Source organism: Paroedura picta, chromosome 3 (assembly GCF_049243985.1).
Source record: "Paroedura picta isolate Pp20150507F chromosome 3, Ppicta_v3.0, whole genome shotgun sequence".
Taxonomy (NCBI): domain Eukaryota; kingdom Metazoa; phylum Chordata; class Lepidosauria; order Squamata; family Gekkonidae; genus Paroedura; species Paroedura picta.
The window spans coordinates 117,180,048-117,200,292 of NC_135371.1; the positions used below are offsets into that span (position 1 = coordinate 117,180,048).

At 47.3% G+C, this 20,245-nt stretch overlaps 3 protein-coding genes across 4 annotated transcripts in view; 1 reads left to right on the forward strand and 2 right to left on the reverse strand.

Annotated features, from left to right (window-relative positions):
• LOC143832630 (C-type lectin domain family 17, member A-like) overlaps positions 1–20,245 on the reverse strand; it is a 43,988-nt gene that overhangs the window by 17,728 nt on the left and 6,015 nt on the right. For both annotated transcript variants that reach the window (XM_077327321.1, XM_077327322.1), the window contains exons 2-4: positions 5,627–5,677; positions 2,580–2,702; positions 520–645 (exon numbers count right to left, since the gene is read on the reverse strand). In XM_077327321.1, the coding sequence (XP_077183436.1) occupies positions 520–645; positions 2,580–2,702; positions 5,627–5,677 (300 nt within the window). The remainder of the gene's footprint in view (positions 1–519; positions 646–2,579; positions 2,703–5,626; positions 5,678–20,245) is intronic.
• LOC143832631 (uncharacterized) lies at positions 11,877–13,247 on the forward strand. Its single transcript, XM_077327323.1, has 4 exons — positions 11,877–12,394; positions 12,643–12,729; positions 12,849–12,968; positions 13,100–13,247. The coding sequence occupies exons 1-4, from the start codon at positions 12,052–12,054 to the stop codon at positions 13,213–13,215; spliced, it is 666 nt and encodes a 221-aa protein (XP_077183438.1). The 5' UTR covers positions 11,877–12,051; the 3' UTR covers positions 13,216–13,247.
• LOC143833789 (uncharacterized) lies at positions 13,135–20,111 on the reverse strand. The gene is made up of 4 exons (XM_077330016.1): positions 20,073–20,111; positions 14,731–14,974; positions 14,468–14,551; positions 13,135–14,188 (listed from the first exon to the last, which is right to left on the reverse strand). Exons 1-4 carry the CDS (start codon positions 20,109–20,111, stop codon positions 13,689–13,691), a joined length of 867 nt encoding a protein of 288 aa, XP_077186131.1. The 3' UTR covers positions 13,135–13,688.

Here is a 20,245-nt window from a genome sequence, read left to right on the forward strand (position 1 = left end):
ATACAATATGGCCCCCAGGAGGGACCTGAGGATCCCCCAGAATTACAGCTCCTTTCCAGACTACAGAAATAAGTTCCTTTGGAGACAATGGATACTTTGAAGTGTGAAATCTATGGTATTGTGACCCACTGAAGTCCTTGTCCTCCCCAGGCTCCACTCCCACGTTTCCAGTAGTTCCCAAACCTGGATCTGGCAACCCCACCCTCCTCTGGCAGCAGTGGGGCCTGGCAACCCTATGGACTCTCGAGTTTTACCTTTACCCCTACAGCAGAACAGCAACCAAGGTAAGCCCAGGAAAATGGTAACTCCAATAGTCCCCTCCCCCCAACTCCCTGACAGGGGCCAGGAGAGACCTGGCAACCCTAAACTGGAAAAATGTCTGAAATTCAGAGACCGGGCCTCAGTGGCCATCCAGGATATATTTATCTGTAGCACTCTCTTAAGTATACAAAAGCCTCGTCTCCAAATCTCATATGAAACTAAATCTTGTCTCAGTTTTACTGGTGGGGTTCCACTTACACTTCGTCAAGAACAGGAAAATCACTGCTGCCAGCATCAGAAAGCATGTGATCATCATCCCATAAAGAAAGAACATGTGCATTTTTCTACTATCTTTCCCTTTTGCAGCCTGGGAGCTGGAATAAGCTGTGGAAGAGAACAGTGGTGGAGTGGAAATGAAGGCATTGCCTAGAAATAATACATAACGGAAATTCCCTTTTCAAACAAAGAACAACAAGCCAGGCTTGAGTGCATCAGGAGGGCCTCAAAGTCAGGCGCGTGCAAGCATGCGTGCACTCTCAAAGCAAGGCTCCTAGCTTCTATTTTGAGACAGAGGGAAGATATAAGCTGTTTTATGCACTGTTCCTATCAACCCATTTTTTTTTGGGGGGGGGGGAGGAAACAGCAAAAATCGTAAAGTCAAGGACGAGTGAAGCAAAACCAGAGAATTCTTTTTCAGACCCCTGATCCACCATGTGCAGACTCACAAGTTTAGACCTCCTTATCCTAAAAAAAAGAAGAAAAATACATCTGAAGGCAGTGAGTGAAGGCCAGACTACACGTGATGTGAGAGTCCTGCAATCAGAATCTCTAGCATTTCCTTTCTTAAAGCTAATAAGCAGCCCACAACACAGCTGCCTTGAAGATTCAGTCACTGGGAAATGGAAAGGGCTGAGAAGGAAGCATAAAGAACTGCAAATAAATGCCTCTTCTTGAAGCTGATAGCTCTGAGGACAGCGCTCCCTTCCCAGTGACGTCTCCCTGATATTTTTAAGCAGTCATGTGAGCCTGATAATTAACTTAAAAAAAAGAAATGTGACAGATTCTAATCACAGAATTCTTATATCAAGTGTAGTTATTTTGGCTAAAGTTAAACATATGATGAGTTACAGAAAATGGAATGAACATGGCATAGTTGATGACAAACCTGGAAGGCCTCCAGTAAAAATAATACAGCAAACAAGTATTGATCTGTGTTGAACTTGCACGGTTACAGTGATGGTCTCTGGTCTGTTCTCACAATAGGAAATAATGGAGATAGTCCAATTTTTGCAACTTGGGAGTTCTTTGGAGGACAGGTTCTTGCAGCTGTGCTGCAAGGTTGGTGCCTCTACCTCAAACCCACCACTCACCTCCCAGAGCCTGAGAAAGACAAAAAAGGGAACGTTTTTCTTTTCTCTTCCCCTTTAAGGTTAAAATGGCCACTAGCTCAAATTGTGCCACATCACAATCAGAGCAAAATTGATTCAGTCATTTAAACTTATTGGGAAATGGCAATTTGGCCAATTTGTGCCTGAATCAAGGCTGATTTTTCAGCCAGATCGAATTGTGCATGCCTAAACAGGTCCCTTTAAGCCAGGGATTCCCAACCAGGGGTCCATGGATCCCTGAGGATCTGTGGAACCTCTGGAATGGGAGCTCTGAAGTTGCATGGAATTGTGGGGGGGGGGGAGGTCTGGGCTGTCTTCTCAGCCCCTATGCTTCTTTCTGGCCTATATGTGGCAAACCCAGACAAATCCATCTCTTCTCTTAGGAATAAGAAAAAGTAGCTTCGTGACATGAACACTATTAAACAGTAATTATTTTGATTACAGCTATGACAATCCTGTTTACCACAGAGGTTTCTGGAGAAGAATGTGTGTGAGTCTGCGCATATCTAATATAGCAGGGAGCCTACCACAGTCAAGCTCACTATTCATATCATGTTCAGAGTAACATAAGATTAAACACAGCTATGCCATCTGCTCCATTCAACAATGTGGTAGTCTTTTGCTGAGGGATGTTGCTGCTGCCTGAGCCCCTGCTCCACTCGCTTTCCCGCCGGTGCCCTTGACTTCCCACCAACCACTGAGGGGTGATGCCAGCAGCAGCTGCGCAGTGCCACGCCGAGGGGGAGCCCCAGCCATGGTGAGCCGGCAGCAGAGTGGCAGGGCAGCCCCCGAGGCAGCAGCCAGGGAGGGGGACGAGGAGGAGCCGCGGCCCAGTACCGACTGATCCACGGATAGGGACCGGTCCCCGGACCAGGGGTTGGGGACCACTGACTTAGAGTATACGCCCACCCAACTTGATCACACCTGTACCTTTCTGCATTTCCATGTTGTTGTTTTTCTCTGTTGATGAGCACTGCTGTGTTTGAGGATCAGTCTGAGTTACAAAATCTGCGTCATCATACACTCCCCCGTCTCCCAAACTCTTTGGTGTATCTAAACCGAAGAAAAGAATTAATCCCACTGCAGTTACTGGAAGACAAATTTATTAACCATTATAATGTTTCTATCATCTCCGAGTCAAACTAATTTATGGGACATCCGATATTACTCCGTTGTATTCAAGTGTCAGCAAAGCTGTTTTTTTAAAAAAGATTTCAGTGGGTGAAGACCACTCGTGGATATGCCACACAGCAAGTCTGAGGATTCCCCCTCCTTAATAGTCTTGGCTCTCCCGATTCAAGGACTGGCCCTCAACCTTACGGGGTGGGGGGGGAGCTATTTGTCCATCACACAATGTTGCCAAACGAGGTTCAGAAGCTGTGCCCCAGAATCCCTTGCAGTGCCGCATGCAAAGGGACACAAGTTGTACTTCATGGGTTTAATTCATTGCATGTACATAATAAGCATACCTTTCATACGTTTATGCTGCTTCACTGGCCTGCCAAACAAATAACTGCTCTGTGCTATGTACAGTAGCCTTTTTAAAGGCTCAAACTATGAATTCTGGGCTTTGGACATATAAGCAATAGCTGTTGTTCTGCTAAGATTTGTCTTGTGTTGTTAAGCAGTATCTTCTGCTTTCTTTGCAATTTGACCTATGCGAAGCTACTGAAACTAAGATTCCAGAATACAGCAAAATGTTACCCAAATAGGGCTGGTCTCTACAAACAGCCACACAAGTTATGGCAAAGTCATAAGAAACATGTACACTAAAGATCTGTGATATCAGTCATTTTCCCCAGTTGGTCTTTAAAATCATAGAATCATAGAATTATAGAATCATAGAATTGGAAGGAGCCATACAGGCCATCTAGTCTAACCTCCTGCTCAATGCAGGATCAGCCTAAAGCAACCAGGATAAGTATGTGTCCAGCTGCTGCTTGAAGACTGCCAGTGAGGGGGAGCTCACCACCTCCTTAGACAGCCTATTCCATTGCTGAACTACTTTGACTGAGAAATTTTTTTCCTGATATCTAGCTGATATTCTGCTATATACAGTTTCAACCCATCATTGTGGAGCCTATCCTCTGTTGCCAACTACTCCTTGCCTTCCTCTAAGTCAGGGGTAGTCAACCTGTGGTCCTCCAGATGTTCATGGACTACAATTACCATGAGCCCCTGCCAATGCTGGCAGAAGCTCATGGGAATTGTATTCCATGAACATCTGGGGGACCACAGGTTGACTACCCCTGCTCTAAGTGAGCACCTTTCAAATAATTAAAGACAAGTAATCATGTCCCCTCTCCACTTCCTCTTCTCCATTCTTAACATTTCCAAAATGGTAGGACTATAATGTTGAAACTGATCCTTATAGACTACACAGAGAATCATGATGTAACATCATTTTTACTTGTTCAGGAAGTCTTTTCTACACAGCTAATAGGGCTCTACTGTAACAAAATAGTTCAGAAAGATAGTTGGGGAAAGAGTTAGAGTCTGTGGTTTATACCAGTGATCCCCAATCCCCGGTCCAGAGACCGGAACCGGTCCGTGGATCAGTCAGTACCAGGCCGCGGCTCTGTCTAAGAAGTTAGGTGCTTCAGCCCACCAATGTCAATCCAACTTTGCAGAAGTCCAGGTCACAAAGCTCCCCTTCTCCATTCCTGCTCTGACTAGGACTCCCTCATCTCACGTCCAGGAGCGCCTTATTCCCAGGGCAGCCCACACAACTCCACGGCAACGAGGTTCCTGCCCGCTGCCTTCAGCGACCACGGTGAATAGAAACAGAGGCCAGCTTGCTCCCCTGTCCTTCTCATCCGTTTGCCCAATCAGAGGAGCTGTAGCGGCCACCAGCTAAGCCTGCCCCTCCGGCACTATCCAATGACGGGTCCTCTAATATAGTGATCCCCAACCTGTGGGCTACGGACCACATATGGTCCGTCAACTAATTGGAGGTGGGCCCCAAAGGACGCCTTCTCCCCCCCCCCCTCCGGCCCTTTACAACACACTTCAGGTGTCATTGTCTCCCATCACTCCCAGAGAAACAAGCTCAGGGTTCCCATTGATTTGTCATTGTCATGAGTTAAAATTTCCATGAAAATAAAATGTTCCTTATGTTCATTGTTGTGGCGTGTCTGTATCTTATTTTGAAGGGATGTTTAAACATTACCATAGCGATCAGAGAGCATTAGGGCAGTGGTTGAGAGTAGAGGAGTAAACTACCCCCCCCCCCCCACCGGGCCTCAGTAAAATTGTCAAGCGTTGAGTGGTCCCCGGTGATAAAAAGGTTGGGGACCACTGCTCTAGTAGACTACCCCCCCCCGGGCCTCAGTAAAATTGTCAAGCGCTGACCGGTCCCCGGTGATAAAAAAGCTGAGGACCATTGGTTTATACTACCCCATATAGTGCATACTGGCTATGTAACTTATGTAATTTTTGCATCATTTAACATGCTATGTTAATACTTAAGCTATGTTTCAATTCTATTTTCAGATTCCTCATTGGTTCCTGATTGTTACAGCACAAATCCTAAAGTTTTGTTTTATCGGATGTCCTATCCTGTTGACTATATTGATGTACCCCATGTAATGTGCCCTGGAGTCCCAGTAAGAAAGATAAAGGTAAAGGTAAAGGTATCCCCTGTGCAAGCACCGAATCATGTCTGACCCTCGGGGTGACGCCCTCTAGCGTTTTCATGGCAGACTCAATACGGGGTGGTTTGCCAGTGCCTTCCCCAGTCATTACCGTTTACCCCCCAGCAAGCTGGGTACTCATTTTACCGACCTCTGAAGGATGGAAGGTTGAGTCAACCTTGAGCCAGCTGCTGGGATTGAACTCCCAGCCTCATGGGCAAAGCTTTCAGACCGCTGCCTTACCACTCTGCGCCACAAGAGGCTCCTATAAGAAAAATAGATTACAAATAATGTAAATGAATAAGTAAAATTGTTCCTGAGAAGGAAGTAACCCTACTAACTCACCTATTTCTGAAGGATGGTGAGATGCTGATGCACCTGCAAATGTGTAAATCCCTGTAGACACAAAGAAACAAAATAAAGAGCTTGGGTAATTGACAGGAATAGCAACACTTCCAGAAGGACAGCAAGGGGGGAAAAAACAGTGAAGATGGGTGAAGATGCACTTTGATGCCCCTTCCCAGCACCCTCCAGGATCATAGGAAGCCCCACTATATTAAGGCCGGAGATTTCAGCATGGCTGTTTGGGCACATCCTCCTCCCCACCGTATCACTACTAGGCTGTCATCTGATATATGTATTGTATAAGTCATTGGACAGGCAGATGACTCATAGTGGCTGGTAAATCAGCTTCCACAAGCATTTCTGTTCTGTGAGGCAGATGGGGAATTTACCCAGCTGGCCCAGGTCCCAAGTTAATGAGAAGTTGACATCTCCTGACTTCTTCCATGAACCCTCATAACCATGAAAAGCCATCCCATCACTAGACACTTGTGTAGCAATGCCAGCATAATCTTTCTGGAAACTCTTCAGGCAATCTTATTCAAAGAAAGAACTGATGTTTTCTCTTTGTTCCTTACGAACATAAGAAGGGCCTTGCTGAGTCAGGCCAGTGGTCCTTCTATTCCAGCATCCTGTCTCACATAAGGGTTGTCAGCTCTCGGCTGGGAAGTACCTGGAGACTGTGGGGGTGGAATGGGGAGTGGCTGGGATTTTAGGTGGGAAGGGACCTCAGTGGAACTAATCTCTGTTGCCTGAAGATGAGTTATAATTCCAGGGAGATCCCAGGTCACACATGGAGGCAAGTGTGCCTAGTCTCATGCAGCGGTCATTCAGTTCCTCTGTAGGGCTAGCAACCTGACCTGGTCAAAGATGACAGCAACCCTCTGCCTGCATTTCCTGTGGATGTGTGCCTGTGGTCATGACCTGCTGCTCTGCGCTTTCTGCCCCAGCCCACCTGCTGGTGAACTTCTGATGCTTGCTGTTTACCCCAGCTCCTGCTGTATGAAGCCTCGCTGCCCAGCCTGCCTGCTGCTTCTTCTATGTGCAATCTCTGACCCTGCATACCCTCTGACGCCCTGGATTAGTGCCTTTACTGCCTCTTCCCCTGCCATTTCAGTCACGAGGGGGGGAAGAAGATCAACTTGCAAGCTAACCCGGACCTGAACACATCTCCAGCTATTGGCTTGTTTCCACAACCTCTTGCCAGTGGCTCTCTCATAAAATGGATCCTCACCAAAGTTGCTTTTTACCCCCATGGAGGAACCTCCTTCACCATTCTATGTGTTTGCAAACATCACCCAGCAATGTCTTATATATATATGCATATATATATCAACATCTTCAACTGCTGGACCCGTTGCTCATCTTCATCAATCCTCATGTTCAACTATTCAAGGAATCTTCCGCTTCACTCCCACCTTTACCAATGGAATAAGGGGGGGGGGGGAGGAGTTTTTCAAACTGTATTGTCTGTATTCCAAATTGTATTGTGCCCTGTATTTCAACTCACTGTCTATCGCATTGTGCCTGTATCAGTTTTAAATAGTTTGCTAGTTTATGTATATAAGTTTTGCTAAATTCTTAGCTTTACCTTGTTCTTATTGCATTGCTTATTAGAAACCGTTGCTTAGTTCATTGTCTAACTTTTTAGTTTCTACCACTTTCTGACTGCTTCATAGTAATTGCTTGATATTCATTGCCAGCATTTTCAGGATTGCCTAGTGCTCGCATTCTAAAATATTGCTCAGGTATTGCTCACATTTTCTGCCTACTTAGAAATTGAATATAATCACTGTGACTACGCGCAATGCAGTCTAGCCTGCTCAGGCAGCTTTGACTTAGAATTTCAGCTCAGTTTATTGTTATGGTGGAGACCCTCTCAAGAATAATTCTGTTCTAGTTTTAATGGTAGAAGTAAAGAGAAAAATATGACCAGCAGTCCTCCTTTCCCCCATGTCACCCCAAAATTTGCTTTTTGCTTTTAATTGGCCAACAGTTTTTGGTACATACCAGTTTTTATAGTGGCAGAAGATGGCATTACTTCTCTCTTTCTAAATTTCACCCTTTGCCAACACTTGAAACAGAGTATATTGGTCTGTAGTGAATAAATTGGACATATAATTCACTACAGAAGGGGGGGAATGTTACGCATGGCAGGATCCCTGCCTTATGCCTTGGCACACTGTACTCCTTAACCAATAGCGCAGCGTGACAGTCTAGTCTTGGGAGCAAGCTAGACACAGGACAGACCAAGTCACTCTGGCAGGGCAATGTCAGAGCAGACTCCATCTTGAGAACCAGGACAAGCCCAGGCTTGTTCTCAGCTACAGGTTTGGAAATCCAGGTGCCTCCATGCCCTACTCTCGACCCCCCCCCCCCATTGTATTTCTAAGTGAGTGGTCTGGCTTCCTCCTGTTTGCCTAAGGGCTCCTAGGAAAATCCTTTGTCTTGCAACATTTTTCACACTTGGCCCCTCTGCCAGGGGATATCTCCTCGCCACATCCTGCCAGCGAGACCTGATGGCTCTCTTCCTCAGAGCCATTAATACCTTTATCCAAATCCATTTACGGCCATCACCCCCCACTTGGCCAGGTATTGTCGTAATCTCACATAGCCCCCTTCCCAAAATCCTATAAAAACTGTGGCTTCACACAGACACTCTGAGTGTCTTCCAACCCGGGACCTCCCACGCTGGTTCGTGCTTCTTCCTCTGACCCACCACTCCTCGGACAGGTAACTATCAAGCCTTCCACTCTTCCTCCCCCTTCTCTATATGACTGTTTGTATGTGTGTTAGCTATTTGTGTGTCTTTTTGTTATTTTCCTTTCAATAAAAGCTTATATTACTATTTTACCATTTAAATCTGTGTTTGCCTTGAGTTCCTATGGGTGTAATCAACCCTCGTAGACATAGGTAATGATCCGATAAACGCTAAGTTACCCCCCTCTCGCAGCATTTGGCTCAAAGATACGTGTTTTTAGGACACGTGTCCACTCAATTTGGGTAACACTAGCCACTAACAGACCTGTCCTCCATGAATCAATTTAATCCCCTTTCAAAGCTGTGTATGCGTGTGGCCATCGCTATGTCTTCTGGCAGCAAATTCCTTGTTAAGAATGTACCCAGTTTAGGCCTCTAAGGGCAATTCTACACCAGCAGCACCACTCTGGGGTACCGCCAGTGCATTGCGATGGAGCAGCATGCTCCACCATTTCTTGTGTCTCCACAGAGGACACAATCATAGTGGAAAAGTTCTGCCAACACAGGGAGATTGTGTGTGTGTATGTGGGGGGGGGGGGGTTGCAGGAAGGTGGGATTGCATGAGAATGCAAACCCTTTGTCCCCAGGCTGCATCTCAAAAATCTCCAAGTATTTCCCAAGACTGACAACTACTCCACATGGCTATTTCTATTTGAAAAATACTGCAGAGATTTGCAAAAAAAAAAATACCACAGAGATCTGATCACATATCTCCCAGAGTCTCATTCATTGATGCCCTAAATATATGTGTTTATTAAAAAAGCTTTGAGATTAAGCATATGAAGCTGCCTTATACTGTTAGACCAACAGTCCATCTAGCCTAAGGGTCTAAGTGGAACTTGAGGGTACTATGATACATGCCATCTTTCCTACCACTCGCCAAATGCTTTTACAAAATTGCTAGGGATTTGCTGGTCCTGGGCTTGTAGCCACTCATTGGCCATATTTTATGGACCAGTCATGGGCCTCCAATAACAGCCAATACTACTGCCAATGGTGGGCCTTGGCAGGAAACCCAAAAATGTATATAAGTTTAACAGTTTAACAACTGTGTCCATTGTTCTTGTTCCAGTAAAGTTGTTTGTTGCTAAGTGTCCATGTCTTATTGAACTCATGGATTTAATATTACTGCTATAGGTGATTAGAGGTCCTCTGGAACAAAGACCCGAAGCCTTAAAGGCTTGCTGTGACCAGTTTGATCTTGTTTTGTAGTTCTATTTGGAACAGATAAGCTATCATTTAGCTGTAGCCTATAGGAAGTAAGAAATAATTGATTTTTCTGTGATTGTGCTCAAGTATTAGAGATGTAGCTTGAGCAGTAGAGCCCAAGTGACACATTACACTTAAATCTGTTTAAAGGTGCTCTTTGTTTTATAGTAGGAAAAACAGGGCCATTTCGCACAGAGCTCAAAGTTGCTATTTGGTTGCCGTTTGTGAAAGCGCTACTTCAAGTAGCGAAATGTAACTAGCCGTGCCCGTAACGCACAGCTGCGGTTTTTGCGGAATTTGGCACTTTCACTTCTCGCCACTTTCGTAACCCACAGGCTTCCGGTTCTCCGTCTTATCGCTACAAAGGAGGTCCCTTTTTAGCGCTTCTGGCCTCCCGTGCCCGTCAATCAAACTGCAGGCACACCTTTGACCTCGACCCTGAAGCCGAACTTGTCGGGGTTCCCTTTTTTTTTAAAAAACCCAGGAAACCCCGTAGCAACGCGTTATCGTCCGATCATTGGCGCCCTTGGAACGTGTTTTCTATTGTTTTCTAGGAACCAGATGCATTGACATGTTTGATTGGTTAATCCCCGCCCACAGTACACGCCCACAGGTTACCTGCTTATATGCACCTGGGCAGACACGCGGTCGGCCTCACTCTTTTGTTTGCGTAGCCTACTGCCCGCAGCACAGGTCAACGTTGCAATGGAGAGGCTTATTTTTCAATTGCTGGCTTACATGCTCGCGGTGGTCCAGCGCATGAATACCGCCTTGTCGCGTCGGACGTATGCTATCGCGGAGTACCGAGAACGGGTGGCCGGAACGCTGACCAGCAGCAGAAGACGTTCTGTAAGGGTAACCATGGCGGCCAAGAAACGCTGGCAAGCTCTGGCAGAGGTCCGGTTCCCCCCCCGGTTCTGGGTGGACGAACGATCCTCTGACTGGTGGGAGAATTTTGTGTGGACTCGCTGGGATGATGACCACTGGATTGCCAACTTCAGGATGTCGAGGGGGACATTTTTTGAACTCGTGGAGGCTCTACGTGGACGCATGGAGAGGCAAGTCACTGGCATGCGGCGCCCCGTTCCAGTTGAAAAAAGGGTGGCTGCCGCATTGTGGTACTTGGCCACCCCTCAGTACTTCCGGACAGTAGCCCAGCAATTCGGACTCGGAGTCACTACGGTTGGCGATATCCTTAAGGAGTTCTGCCTCGCCATGGAGGCGGAATTGTTCAGCAAAGTCGTGTGCCTCGGAGACCGGCTTGGAGCGGTGAGTGTCATTCCATCCCCTTTGCCCTTTAAATTTTTTTTCTTGTTTGACAGGTCAGCAACGAAGACGCGATACACCCCACGCTGACATGCCATGGCTTATATTCTTTTCTTTCCCTTATTCCAGAGTATGGACGGGTTTGCCAGGCTTGGATTCCCGCATTGTTTTGCGGCCGTCGATGGAAGCCACATCCCTATCCGTGCCCCCGGGGGAAGCATAAAAGAGTACGGGAACAGGAAGGACTTTTGCTCTGTTCTCCTGCAAGGAACAGTGGACTTCTCCGGCCGGTTTATCGATGCCGAGGTGGGGTGGAGTGGCAGGAGGCATGATGCCCTTGTTTTCAGGGAATCCAACCTCAGGAAAGCCATGGACGAAGGGGTCTTTGTTCCAGGAAACCCCACCGCCACCATTGAGGGCGTGCGTGTGCCGGCGTTGGTCCTCGGGGACGGAGCCTACCCATTACGACGCTGGCTCATGACTCCCTACAAGCGGCCAAGGACGGACGTGCAGAGCCACTACAACCTCAGTCACTCCCGGGCAAGGAATGTAGTGGAGCGTGCCTTTGGACGTTTGAAGTCACGGTTCCGTTGTTTAATGTCACGACTCCATGTACATATTGACAATGTGACTCCGCTGATAATCGCATGTGTGATTTTGCACAACATATGCGAGGACAAGGGACATAACATCCCCTTCCCTGAGGACGAACCTGAACCTGTAGTCCTTCAGGATACACAGGACATCCCTGAAGCAAGGAGAAAAAGGATATATGCTGAGGGGTGCAAGGTTCGGGACGCCATAGCCACCCACATCTACAGAAACAGGAGGCGTGTTTAATTGTTTTTCCTACTCTGTTGTTGAATAAAGTTTTGTGTTCTTTGTTTAACCTTGTCTTGTGCGGTTTGTGTACTTTGCCAGCAAAAAAACGGGGATTCTCTGGTCCAAAAGCACTTTGACAGCCCTAAATGCTAACTCCCCACTGAAATTGACAAACACAATACGGAAGCGCTGAATGGGGAAAGTTCGGGGAGGCGGGTAGCCAGGAAGTATTGGCGACCCCTGTCAAACCGGAGGATCAATCCACTCATGTTCCAAGGAATAATTTTATTGGTGGGCAGCTTTGATACATTTAAAAAACGGGGTGGTCGATCGGAGCAACGCACGTTCGTTCCCTAACCGTCATTCCGAAGATGCCGAAGCCACGGAAGGGCTCCTTCTGGCAGCGCGCCGAGGCTGAGGCACTTCTGGAGCTGGTGCTACAATCAAAAAGTGTTGGCCGCCTAATGGCCAGCACCCATTGCCACACCAAGGGTGCCTACCTGGTGTTGGCTTCAAAGCTGAGGGAGAGGGGCTATGTCCGGACCTGGGAGCAGGTCCGGACAAAATTCAAGCGCCTTAAGCTGGACTTCCTAAACAGTCTGGAACAGTGGGGGGGGATCCCGCAGCCAAGTGGGAGGACGGTCTTCCACGACCAGATGGTGAAAATATGGGAGAAGGCTGGGAAGCCCCCCCTGGACATGAGGAGGCATATGGGTGAGTGCTGCCCTCGTTGTGTTTTGCCCTTAAACATGCATGGAATGACTAGCTGCCTCTTTCCCCTACTGTCCCCAATGAAATTCGAGAAAGTATTTAGATGCTGTCAACCCCCTCAGACTTAGCCAGCCAGTACTGTAGAACCACTTTGGTTATGCGCTTAGACTCTAACTGTGGTGTGTCCACCAGCTGTGTTTCATCTCTGTTTTGTGTGCTTTTAATTATGATTTGTCTTTTTCTTTGCCCAGCCACACAATCACCATCCAAGCTGGCAACAGCACCTGAGCGTGAGGAGGGGGAGGAAGAGGGACCTTCCACCTCGGGACAGGCTGCAGGTGAGAGTTTTATGTCTGTGAGGGAGACCCATGTGTGTGTACCCACACGGAGCCATATGGGAGCCTGATGTGATGCTTCCTTTTGGAGTGTGATCAAATTCTTTGTTTGATTTCTATAGCTGAAACTGTGGAGGCAAGGCTGCGTGCCATGGAGGCCAGAGTTACTTCCCTGGAGGCTCAAGTGGCGGAGCTGAAAGGGGAGATTGAGCAGCACAGGCAACAGAGGGAGGCGGAAGAGCGTAGGTTATGTTCCCCACTGCCCAACTCTTCTCACACTGTGGCTAAGGCCACTTAAAAGTGTATGCATGTAAACTAAAGAAATTTGAAAATATGTGTGGTACTAATGTGTACTTTTTCTCCCTCCCCACAGTTAAGAAGAAGGAGGACGAAGAGCTCTTCCGGCGCAAAGTTAGGGGGACCGTGGGACGGCTGTGCAGGAGAGTTAGGGCGATGGAAGGGGCTGGGGAGGGGAGCGGTGGGACCTGAGTTTTGTTTCCTGTTTGTGTTTTGGGGTAGGGGTTGGGGGGGGGGGGCTCCAAGTTTCATTCCCCAATGTTTTTCCCCTGTTAAATGTATACTTTTGTTAAAAAAAATTGGTTTTCCAGGGGGGTGGGGGGTGGTGGTGCTGGTGGGGCTCCAAGTTTCATTCCCTAATGTTTTTCCCCTGTTAAAATGTTTTTTAAAATAAAATGTTATTGCAAATTTTATAACAAGACTCCAGTGTGACTTCTTAAACTCGCACATATTTAACCCCACACCACACTCCTAAAACTCCTTGAACTAACACCCCTCCAACCTCCAACCCACACAGCAGAACCACAATATACACAATCACTAGAGAGGCCGCTTTCAGCCTTGCAGATTCTACAGTAGGGTACACAGAGACAGAGTCAAAAATATAAACTTTATTCAACAAACAACAAAACACAGATAACATGAAATAGAAAAAGTGGGCAAAACTAGGAGGGGGAGTACTTGTCTGCTGGTTTTATTTTTCTCTTTCCGAGAATAGTCCTCCTTCTTGTTTGGGTGGAGGCATTCTGAGAGGGAGTCGGTGGGGTGGGTGCTGGAAGTGGTGGTGTTGGTGTGGGTGGTGGTGGGGGGGCGATTTGTGGAGGGTAGGCCCTTTCCATGACCGCTACAGCCCTCTCCATGAGTCTCCTTATCAGACGCACCTCCTCCACGCCTTCGCGTAGGATTTGGTTTGTCTCTCTAAGGACTGCCCTCAATTTTCTCCCCTCCTGGGCAATGAGTGTGAGCATGGCTTGGTCAGCGGCCGCGGCACGCCGTGACTCCTCATAGCAGTGCTCAAGGAGCCTCTCTCCCACGCTTGTCAAGACGGAGACGCGCCTCAGCCTGCCGCGTTCCCTCGTAAGCCTCTCCTCTGCTGGGAGCGCACCTCTAGGTGGTGGGCTGCCTGGAGCCAGGGGTGGTTCCTCCTCCTCATCTGAAAGAACCTCTGTTGGCAAAAAATGAGAAACAAAACTGTTAGTAACATCCAAAAAGTCAAAACACACCATGGTGGACATGGTGTTCTTTTTTGTCCCCGTGTTTTCCTGCCAAGAATTTAAACAATCCCCGGCGAGCACATGGCTATTGTTTGTTTGCCCATGGTGTGCTTTTACTTTTGCCTACTTGCACAGCAGGACTCTCAACAATTAAAAGGGAGCACATGGTTAGTGCCTAGCGACATTGTCCTGCAGCTATGGCTCGAAAGGAACAGGTCATGCACGCTCACCATCTTGAATCTGTATCCGCCTGCGCCGGGCAGGAGGTCCAAGCACCCTAGGCTGTTCCTCCTCCTGTGTTCCGGGTATGAAATCTGCAAAAAAAGGAAAAAAAACAGATCTAGGACCAAAGGGTGGCAAAGCCAGCTTCAAAGCCTACACCAGCAACGCAGAGGGACTCTCTTCTTTCTCTTAGCAGTGCTGCTGCCCTGCACAAACAGAAAAGCACAAAGCAGTTAAAACAGCCCCCCCCCCTATTTTTACTAATACCTACCAATGTTAGTTGATGCCCCCGAATCACTATCCACGTCAGGTGCTGCTGGAGACTCTAGGGGCCCCGTCCCTGGCAACTGTGTCTCTGTGGACAAGAGCAGAAAATAGTGAAAAACGAGCAAGCATACACCATGAACCACAAAGCAAGCTCCCAAAGTTGTGAGCCAAAGTACTGCAGAAGGCCTATGGGCGAGGCATGCTGCAAATATTTTGGGGCTGTTGGTGAAACATGACCGTTTCAAATACTAACCACATCAAGCACTCCACAGCCAACCATCTTAATAAATCTTTTAAAAATTAAAATTAAATTATAAAATTAAAACCGTTTCAAATAGTAACCACAGCAAGCACTCCACAGCCTACCTTCTTTTAAAATCTTTTAAAAATTAAATTATAAAATTATAAAATTAAAACCGTTTCAAATAGTAACCACAGCAAGCACTCCACAGCCTACCTTCTTTTAAAATCTTTTAAAAATTAAATTATAAAATTATAAAATTAAAACCGTTTCAAATAGTAACCACAGCAAGCTCTCCACAGCCTACCGTATTATGCGTTGCAACGAACACACGAGAAAACGATGCCCAAACGTCAGAACACACATTTGCTTAAAAGGAAATATAAAATAAAAAGAAAATCACTTACCGGAGGCAAGGGGCGTTTGCTCAGGAGCCTCCTCTGGCTCCCCAGGAACGATGGCGATCAGGTCCAGCGTTACCGATTCCGCGGCTCGTTGCTGGACGGGGGGTGGAGGGCGAAAGCTGGAGGAGGTTCCCTCGCCGGGATCCTCCTCAGCGGGTGGTTCCTCGACCGGGGCAGCCGGCTTCCGAACCACCTTAAGGCTCCGGCCGACGCGCTTCGGCCTGCCGGATCCTTCCCCGTCCCCGTACAGCTGGCGCTGCTCCTCGAAGTAGGGGCAGGTCACCTTTTCGTTGCCGGAACCCTTGTTATGGTTCACGGCTCTCATGTACTCTGCCCTCATTGTCTTCGTCTTCGACCGGCATTCAAGGCCGGTCCTGTTGTGGCCCAGGGCGCGCATCTTAATAGCCACTTGTTCAAAAACCTCCCTATTCCTGTGGGAGGACTGGAACGCGTCCTGGATTTTCTCCTCCGAGAAAATCCCGATCAGGTCCCTGATCTCCGCGTCCCTCCAAGTTGGGCCACGGCCGGTTGCAGGGACGGACGAGGCTTGAGAAGACGATTCCATGTTGCTTTTGCTAGTAGCTGAGCAAAATGGTGGTGGGAGGTGCAGGGTGCAACGGATCATATACCTTCCCGCACACAAAGACAAAGGGACTAGCCGGCTCCTGATTGGTGGAGGGCAGCAGGGGACACGCACATTGGCCACATCAGGTCACATGTCACGTTCAAAACTCCTCGCGCGGGAACAGGATCTGCTCCTAATGGCCAGATTGGCGCCCTTGTTGTTTGACTTAACGCATGCGCGTATTCGTTTACACGCGAGAAGAGCAGTTTGAACATGCAGCGGGAGCCATTTTAGGAAAATGTCCGCCATTACACAAACGCATGCCGGTGTTCAACCGAGAGCAAGTGCGGCAGTACTCGGCAGTTCCCCAATAATATTCACCAGCCACAGCATAAATCAACCAAACATGACATGTAACTGGCGTACGTTCGTTGGCACGCTCAGAGGAATGTTTTTTAAAATGAACGGGGGACGGCGACTCCGCTTGCCGGAGGTCTAGCCGCCAATGGAAGGGGTTGTCCGCACCCAAGCACAAGCACGCACCGGGAACCACACAAAGACCCACTACACATAAGCCGCCCCTCATGATATCACCTCGAATCATGTCTATTGAACCCCTGTAAGCTAAGCAGGAGACTGCGAGCGGCGACCGTTCGTTGGCACGCTCAGAGGAAAATTTTTTAAAATGAACGGGGGACGGCAACTCCGCTTGCCGGAGGTCTAGCCGCCAATGGAAGGGGTTGTCCGCACCCAAGCACAAGCACGCACTGGGAACCACACAAAGACCCACTACACATAAGCCGCCCCTCATGAAATCACCACGAATCATGTCTATTGAACCCCTCTAAGCTAAGCAGGAGACTGCGAACGGCGAATGTTCGTTGGCACGCTCAGAGGAAAATTTTTTAAAATGCTCCCTGTACGTTGACTCCGCTAGGACTGGCCGATGGTAGACGGGGTTTTAAGCTTTGGGCAAATTTTGGGAACGTGACGGTGTGTGCCACTGTGCTTGTGAAAAACTCTTGTGGTGTCCGGGCAGAATTTCCGAAAGTGATCGTGCTTGAAAGCCAGTCGCTGTCCCGTTGCCTCGTAGATCCCCGCTCGCTCGGAGAAAAAAAAAATGGCGAACAGTTCGCCGGAAGTTTGGAGGACAGGCTCGGGAGGAGGGACTTTGAAGAACCCGCAACAATGGTAACGCACAGGTCTTTAGCGCTACTGTTGCAGATTGGTTGCAGGAGTGTATCGCTATCCGGAGGGTGAATCCAGTTTTCTGGATTCCCCTAGAAGCGCTACAACGAAGCGCTTTTTGCGGGTCGGTTTCAGGATTGTTGCAGATTGTTTACGACGTCGTGCGTTATGGCAAATTAGTAGCGTTTTCAATCAGCAACCATTGTGCTATTTTTAAGCCGTGGGAAATGCCCCTCAGTTTCTGGTAGAAGCAAAGCAGTGGCAGGAGGAACTGTTGAGGTGATGAAAGCATATACAAAATGGTTGTGCTTATGCTTTGTAATTCATCTCTTTTCTGAACAGAAATCAAATTCACATGATAGTCATAGTCCGAGTTTCTGCTGAGACACAAGAAATGCTTATCAGAATAGCTGAGAACAGTATAGAACAAGAACACTTTCCCATTTGCTTCATGCATTCTGAGTTGTAATGCTTATAGATGGCCATTGCGTTCCGAGCAAGTTATGTGACTAACATAGATTCAAATGTATCTAACTAACCAAAGAATAAAGAATCATAGGTCTAACATAGTGTTTCATGCCAAATGAACTGTCCACTGGTAACTGAACAGAAGGTGTTTTATAATTTACATAATAAAAGCAATGCCCTCCAGCACCATCTTTACACCCCACTGCACTTCACACTAGCACAGGAACTACGCATGACATGACCAGGGGGTATTTTGCATTACGGAAAGTCGCAAAAAGACTGCTAAAAACAGTGTCTTATGTCTCAATCCTGCATCTATGAGTGGTTTCGTGTAATTTTTATTCATTGTAAACAGTGACCAGTGTGCCTTTAGCATGTTCTCATCGAGGCTTCTGAAATTTGTTTTTCGCCGACTTTTCCGGTGTCACAGCACTGCGGATGCTCCTTTTGTCATGCATAAATGTCAGCATGATTTTGGTCTCCTCCCCTTTTCTGCTTGCAGTCCTTCATCTACCAATGGGAGCTTGAGTACTCTGCCTTTATCACATAAACATGCCATGGCAACTGAGCCATATTGCTATGTAAATTAGTAAAAATTACCTTGTGGTATTTATGGCAGTGGATCGCTTCTGAAACGACAAAGCTCTAACTCTGACCATTGGGGGGGGGGGGGCTCGAGGTGCCTGCTCCTGATTTCTGCTTCCCCCAGTGTGCATGTGAACATGCAATTAGATTCACCCTCCAGGTATTTACCCTCCCATAAAGCTCTCTCTGCTCATAATTACTCACTTTAGAGTGATTTTCCCCATGAACCAGTCCTTATCTTGATTTCCACAGACCAAGGCCCTCTGTCTTAAAGATACTGGCTTGAATTGAAATGCTAAATGCCTAGCAATGACATTCCCACTCTCATAGTTACCAATGGCCAGTGACAAGAGAGACTGAATGACAAGGGAGGGATTAAGAAGATTCAGTGTCTCAAAATGCTGAAGAATACATGACTTTTTTTTCTGTGAGTGCTGTCAAACACGCATAACCACAAACGTTTTTAAAAGGAGCAACTTAAAGGGTTGGGTAAATTAAAACAGTGTTTAGTGCTGCATGCATAAGGGGCCCAGGAGACCCCAACAATAGATTTTGGGGATTGAACTGGAGGTTACCATGCAATTGATCATGTGATTGTATTGTAATCAGAAGTATAAATGCTTTGTTTTAGAGAGCCTGAGAGCTTTCTGCCTTTTGGATCATGATTTTCCTGCAGGGAGCCTATTCCTCAGCTGACAAATAAAAAGATCTTTTGTTTTCTTAACCTTTAATCTTTAATTGGAATGTTGGGGACACCATGTTATCAAACATATTTGACTAAACTTCAGTCAACAGAATGGGAGAGACGGTTTCTTCGTTGCCATCATTACTGCATAATAAGCTCTGTAACCAGCTCTAACCTGTGTTTCCTGGGATTTGGCCTGAGTTTTTATCACTTTAATTGCTTCCCTTGGCACTTCAAATCTCTCCGCCCTGCTATAAGCCTCACAGTTAAATGTGAAGCAGTGGGGGAAGGGGGGAGAGCACAGCACTCAGGAGCATCAATCCAGACTACAGCCCTGAATTAAAAATCCTTGAGAGCCGTGGGATGCACGCAGTCATTTTAAAAAGGAGGCATGGCTCCCAGGATAACTGTCACCAAAGGTTTAAATCCTAAATGTGTCCCTTAATTTGAAAGCCCCACTGGGTCTCCACAAGTCAGCTGTGACTTGATGGGGCACTTCACACACACACTGTCCCCAAAGCTTTTGGACTAAGGGCCATTGCAGGATAAAAGGAAGCTGGTAAAGCCAACCGGTAAGAAAATGCCACAAGTCAGTGGTACCTCCCATCTGCCACTTTAAGCCACCATGAGAAAGCTGAATGTCACTTTCACCTCTGGAGGTAGGATACCAAATGTTTTACACCTCAATAAATACCAGGTTGCAGACCACATCTGCTACAATTTCTCATGACAACACATTATAGGCAGGGGCATAAACTTTAGGAGGAGGGGGCAATACTACTCCCTGCTACGAAGGCAGCCAGGCCCTCCAGTATTTCTGAGGGGGGGGGGGCAATGCCTCATTATCTTCCAGGTAGCATTATGAAGCTCCTCAGACAGTCAAGTTCTCAAGTTCAGTCAGTCCTGTTTATCTTTGCTGAAACTCTGCCATTTCAAAGCTGGTTTTGTGTTGTTGTTGTTGTTTTAAGATAAGAGGGAGAGGGGAACTTCACTGAATAATACTGTTGGTCAATAACCCCCATGTTAAGGGCTAGCAATGCTTTGCTTTGGAGAAGGTATGGCCAAGTCTCTCCTCAGGCTATGCTATGGGCCAAAACCTTTGGTGAGAGACTGGTTCACAGGGGCTTGCAAAGTCATGCACCAATGTAATTTTGTCAGCGAGGGCAAGTCTGGAGATCAGTTGCAATTCCAGGAGATCTCCAGACCTCACCTGGCAGTTAGTAACCCTTTTTTCAGCTGCCAAACTCATTGTATTAGAAACCCATCTAACAAAAAAAAGCCATTTCCTATCACCATCTCCTCCTCACAGGGCTTGGATCCCATATCCCCAGTCCCATGCTTGATTACACAACCACCACACTCCTCCCTCTCCAGAACACTTAC

Coding starts and splice junctions, on each gene's coding strand:
- LOC143832631 (XM_077327323.1), top strand. CDS start 12,052: ATGCCGAAGCCACGGAAGGGCTCCTTCTGGCAGCGCGCCGAGGCTGAG. Junction 12,730..12,848: donor CACCTCGGGACAGGCTGCAG/GTGAGAGTTTTA, acceptor TGATTTCTATAG/CTGAAACTGTGGAGGCAAGG. Junction 12,969..13,099: donor ACAGAGGGAGGCGGAAGAGC/GTAGGTTATGTT, acceptor CCCTCCCCACAG/TTAAGAAGAAGGAGGACGAA.
- LOC143833789 (XM_077330016.1), bottom strand. CDS start 20,111: ATGAGTTTGGCAGCTGAAAAAAGGGTTACTAACTGCCAG. Junction 14,552..14,730: donor GGGGGCATCAACTAACATTG/GTAGGTATTAGT, acceptor CTTTTTTTGCAG/ATTTCATACCCGGAACACAG. Junction 14,189..14,467: donor GCGGATACAGATTCAAGATG/GTGAGCGTGCAT, acceptor TTTTGCCAACAG/AGGTTCTTTCAGATGAGGAG.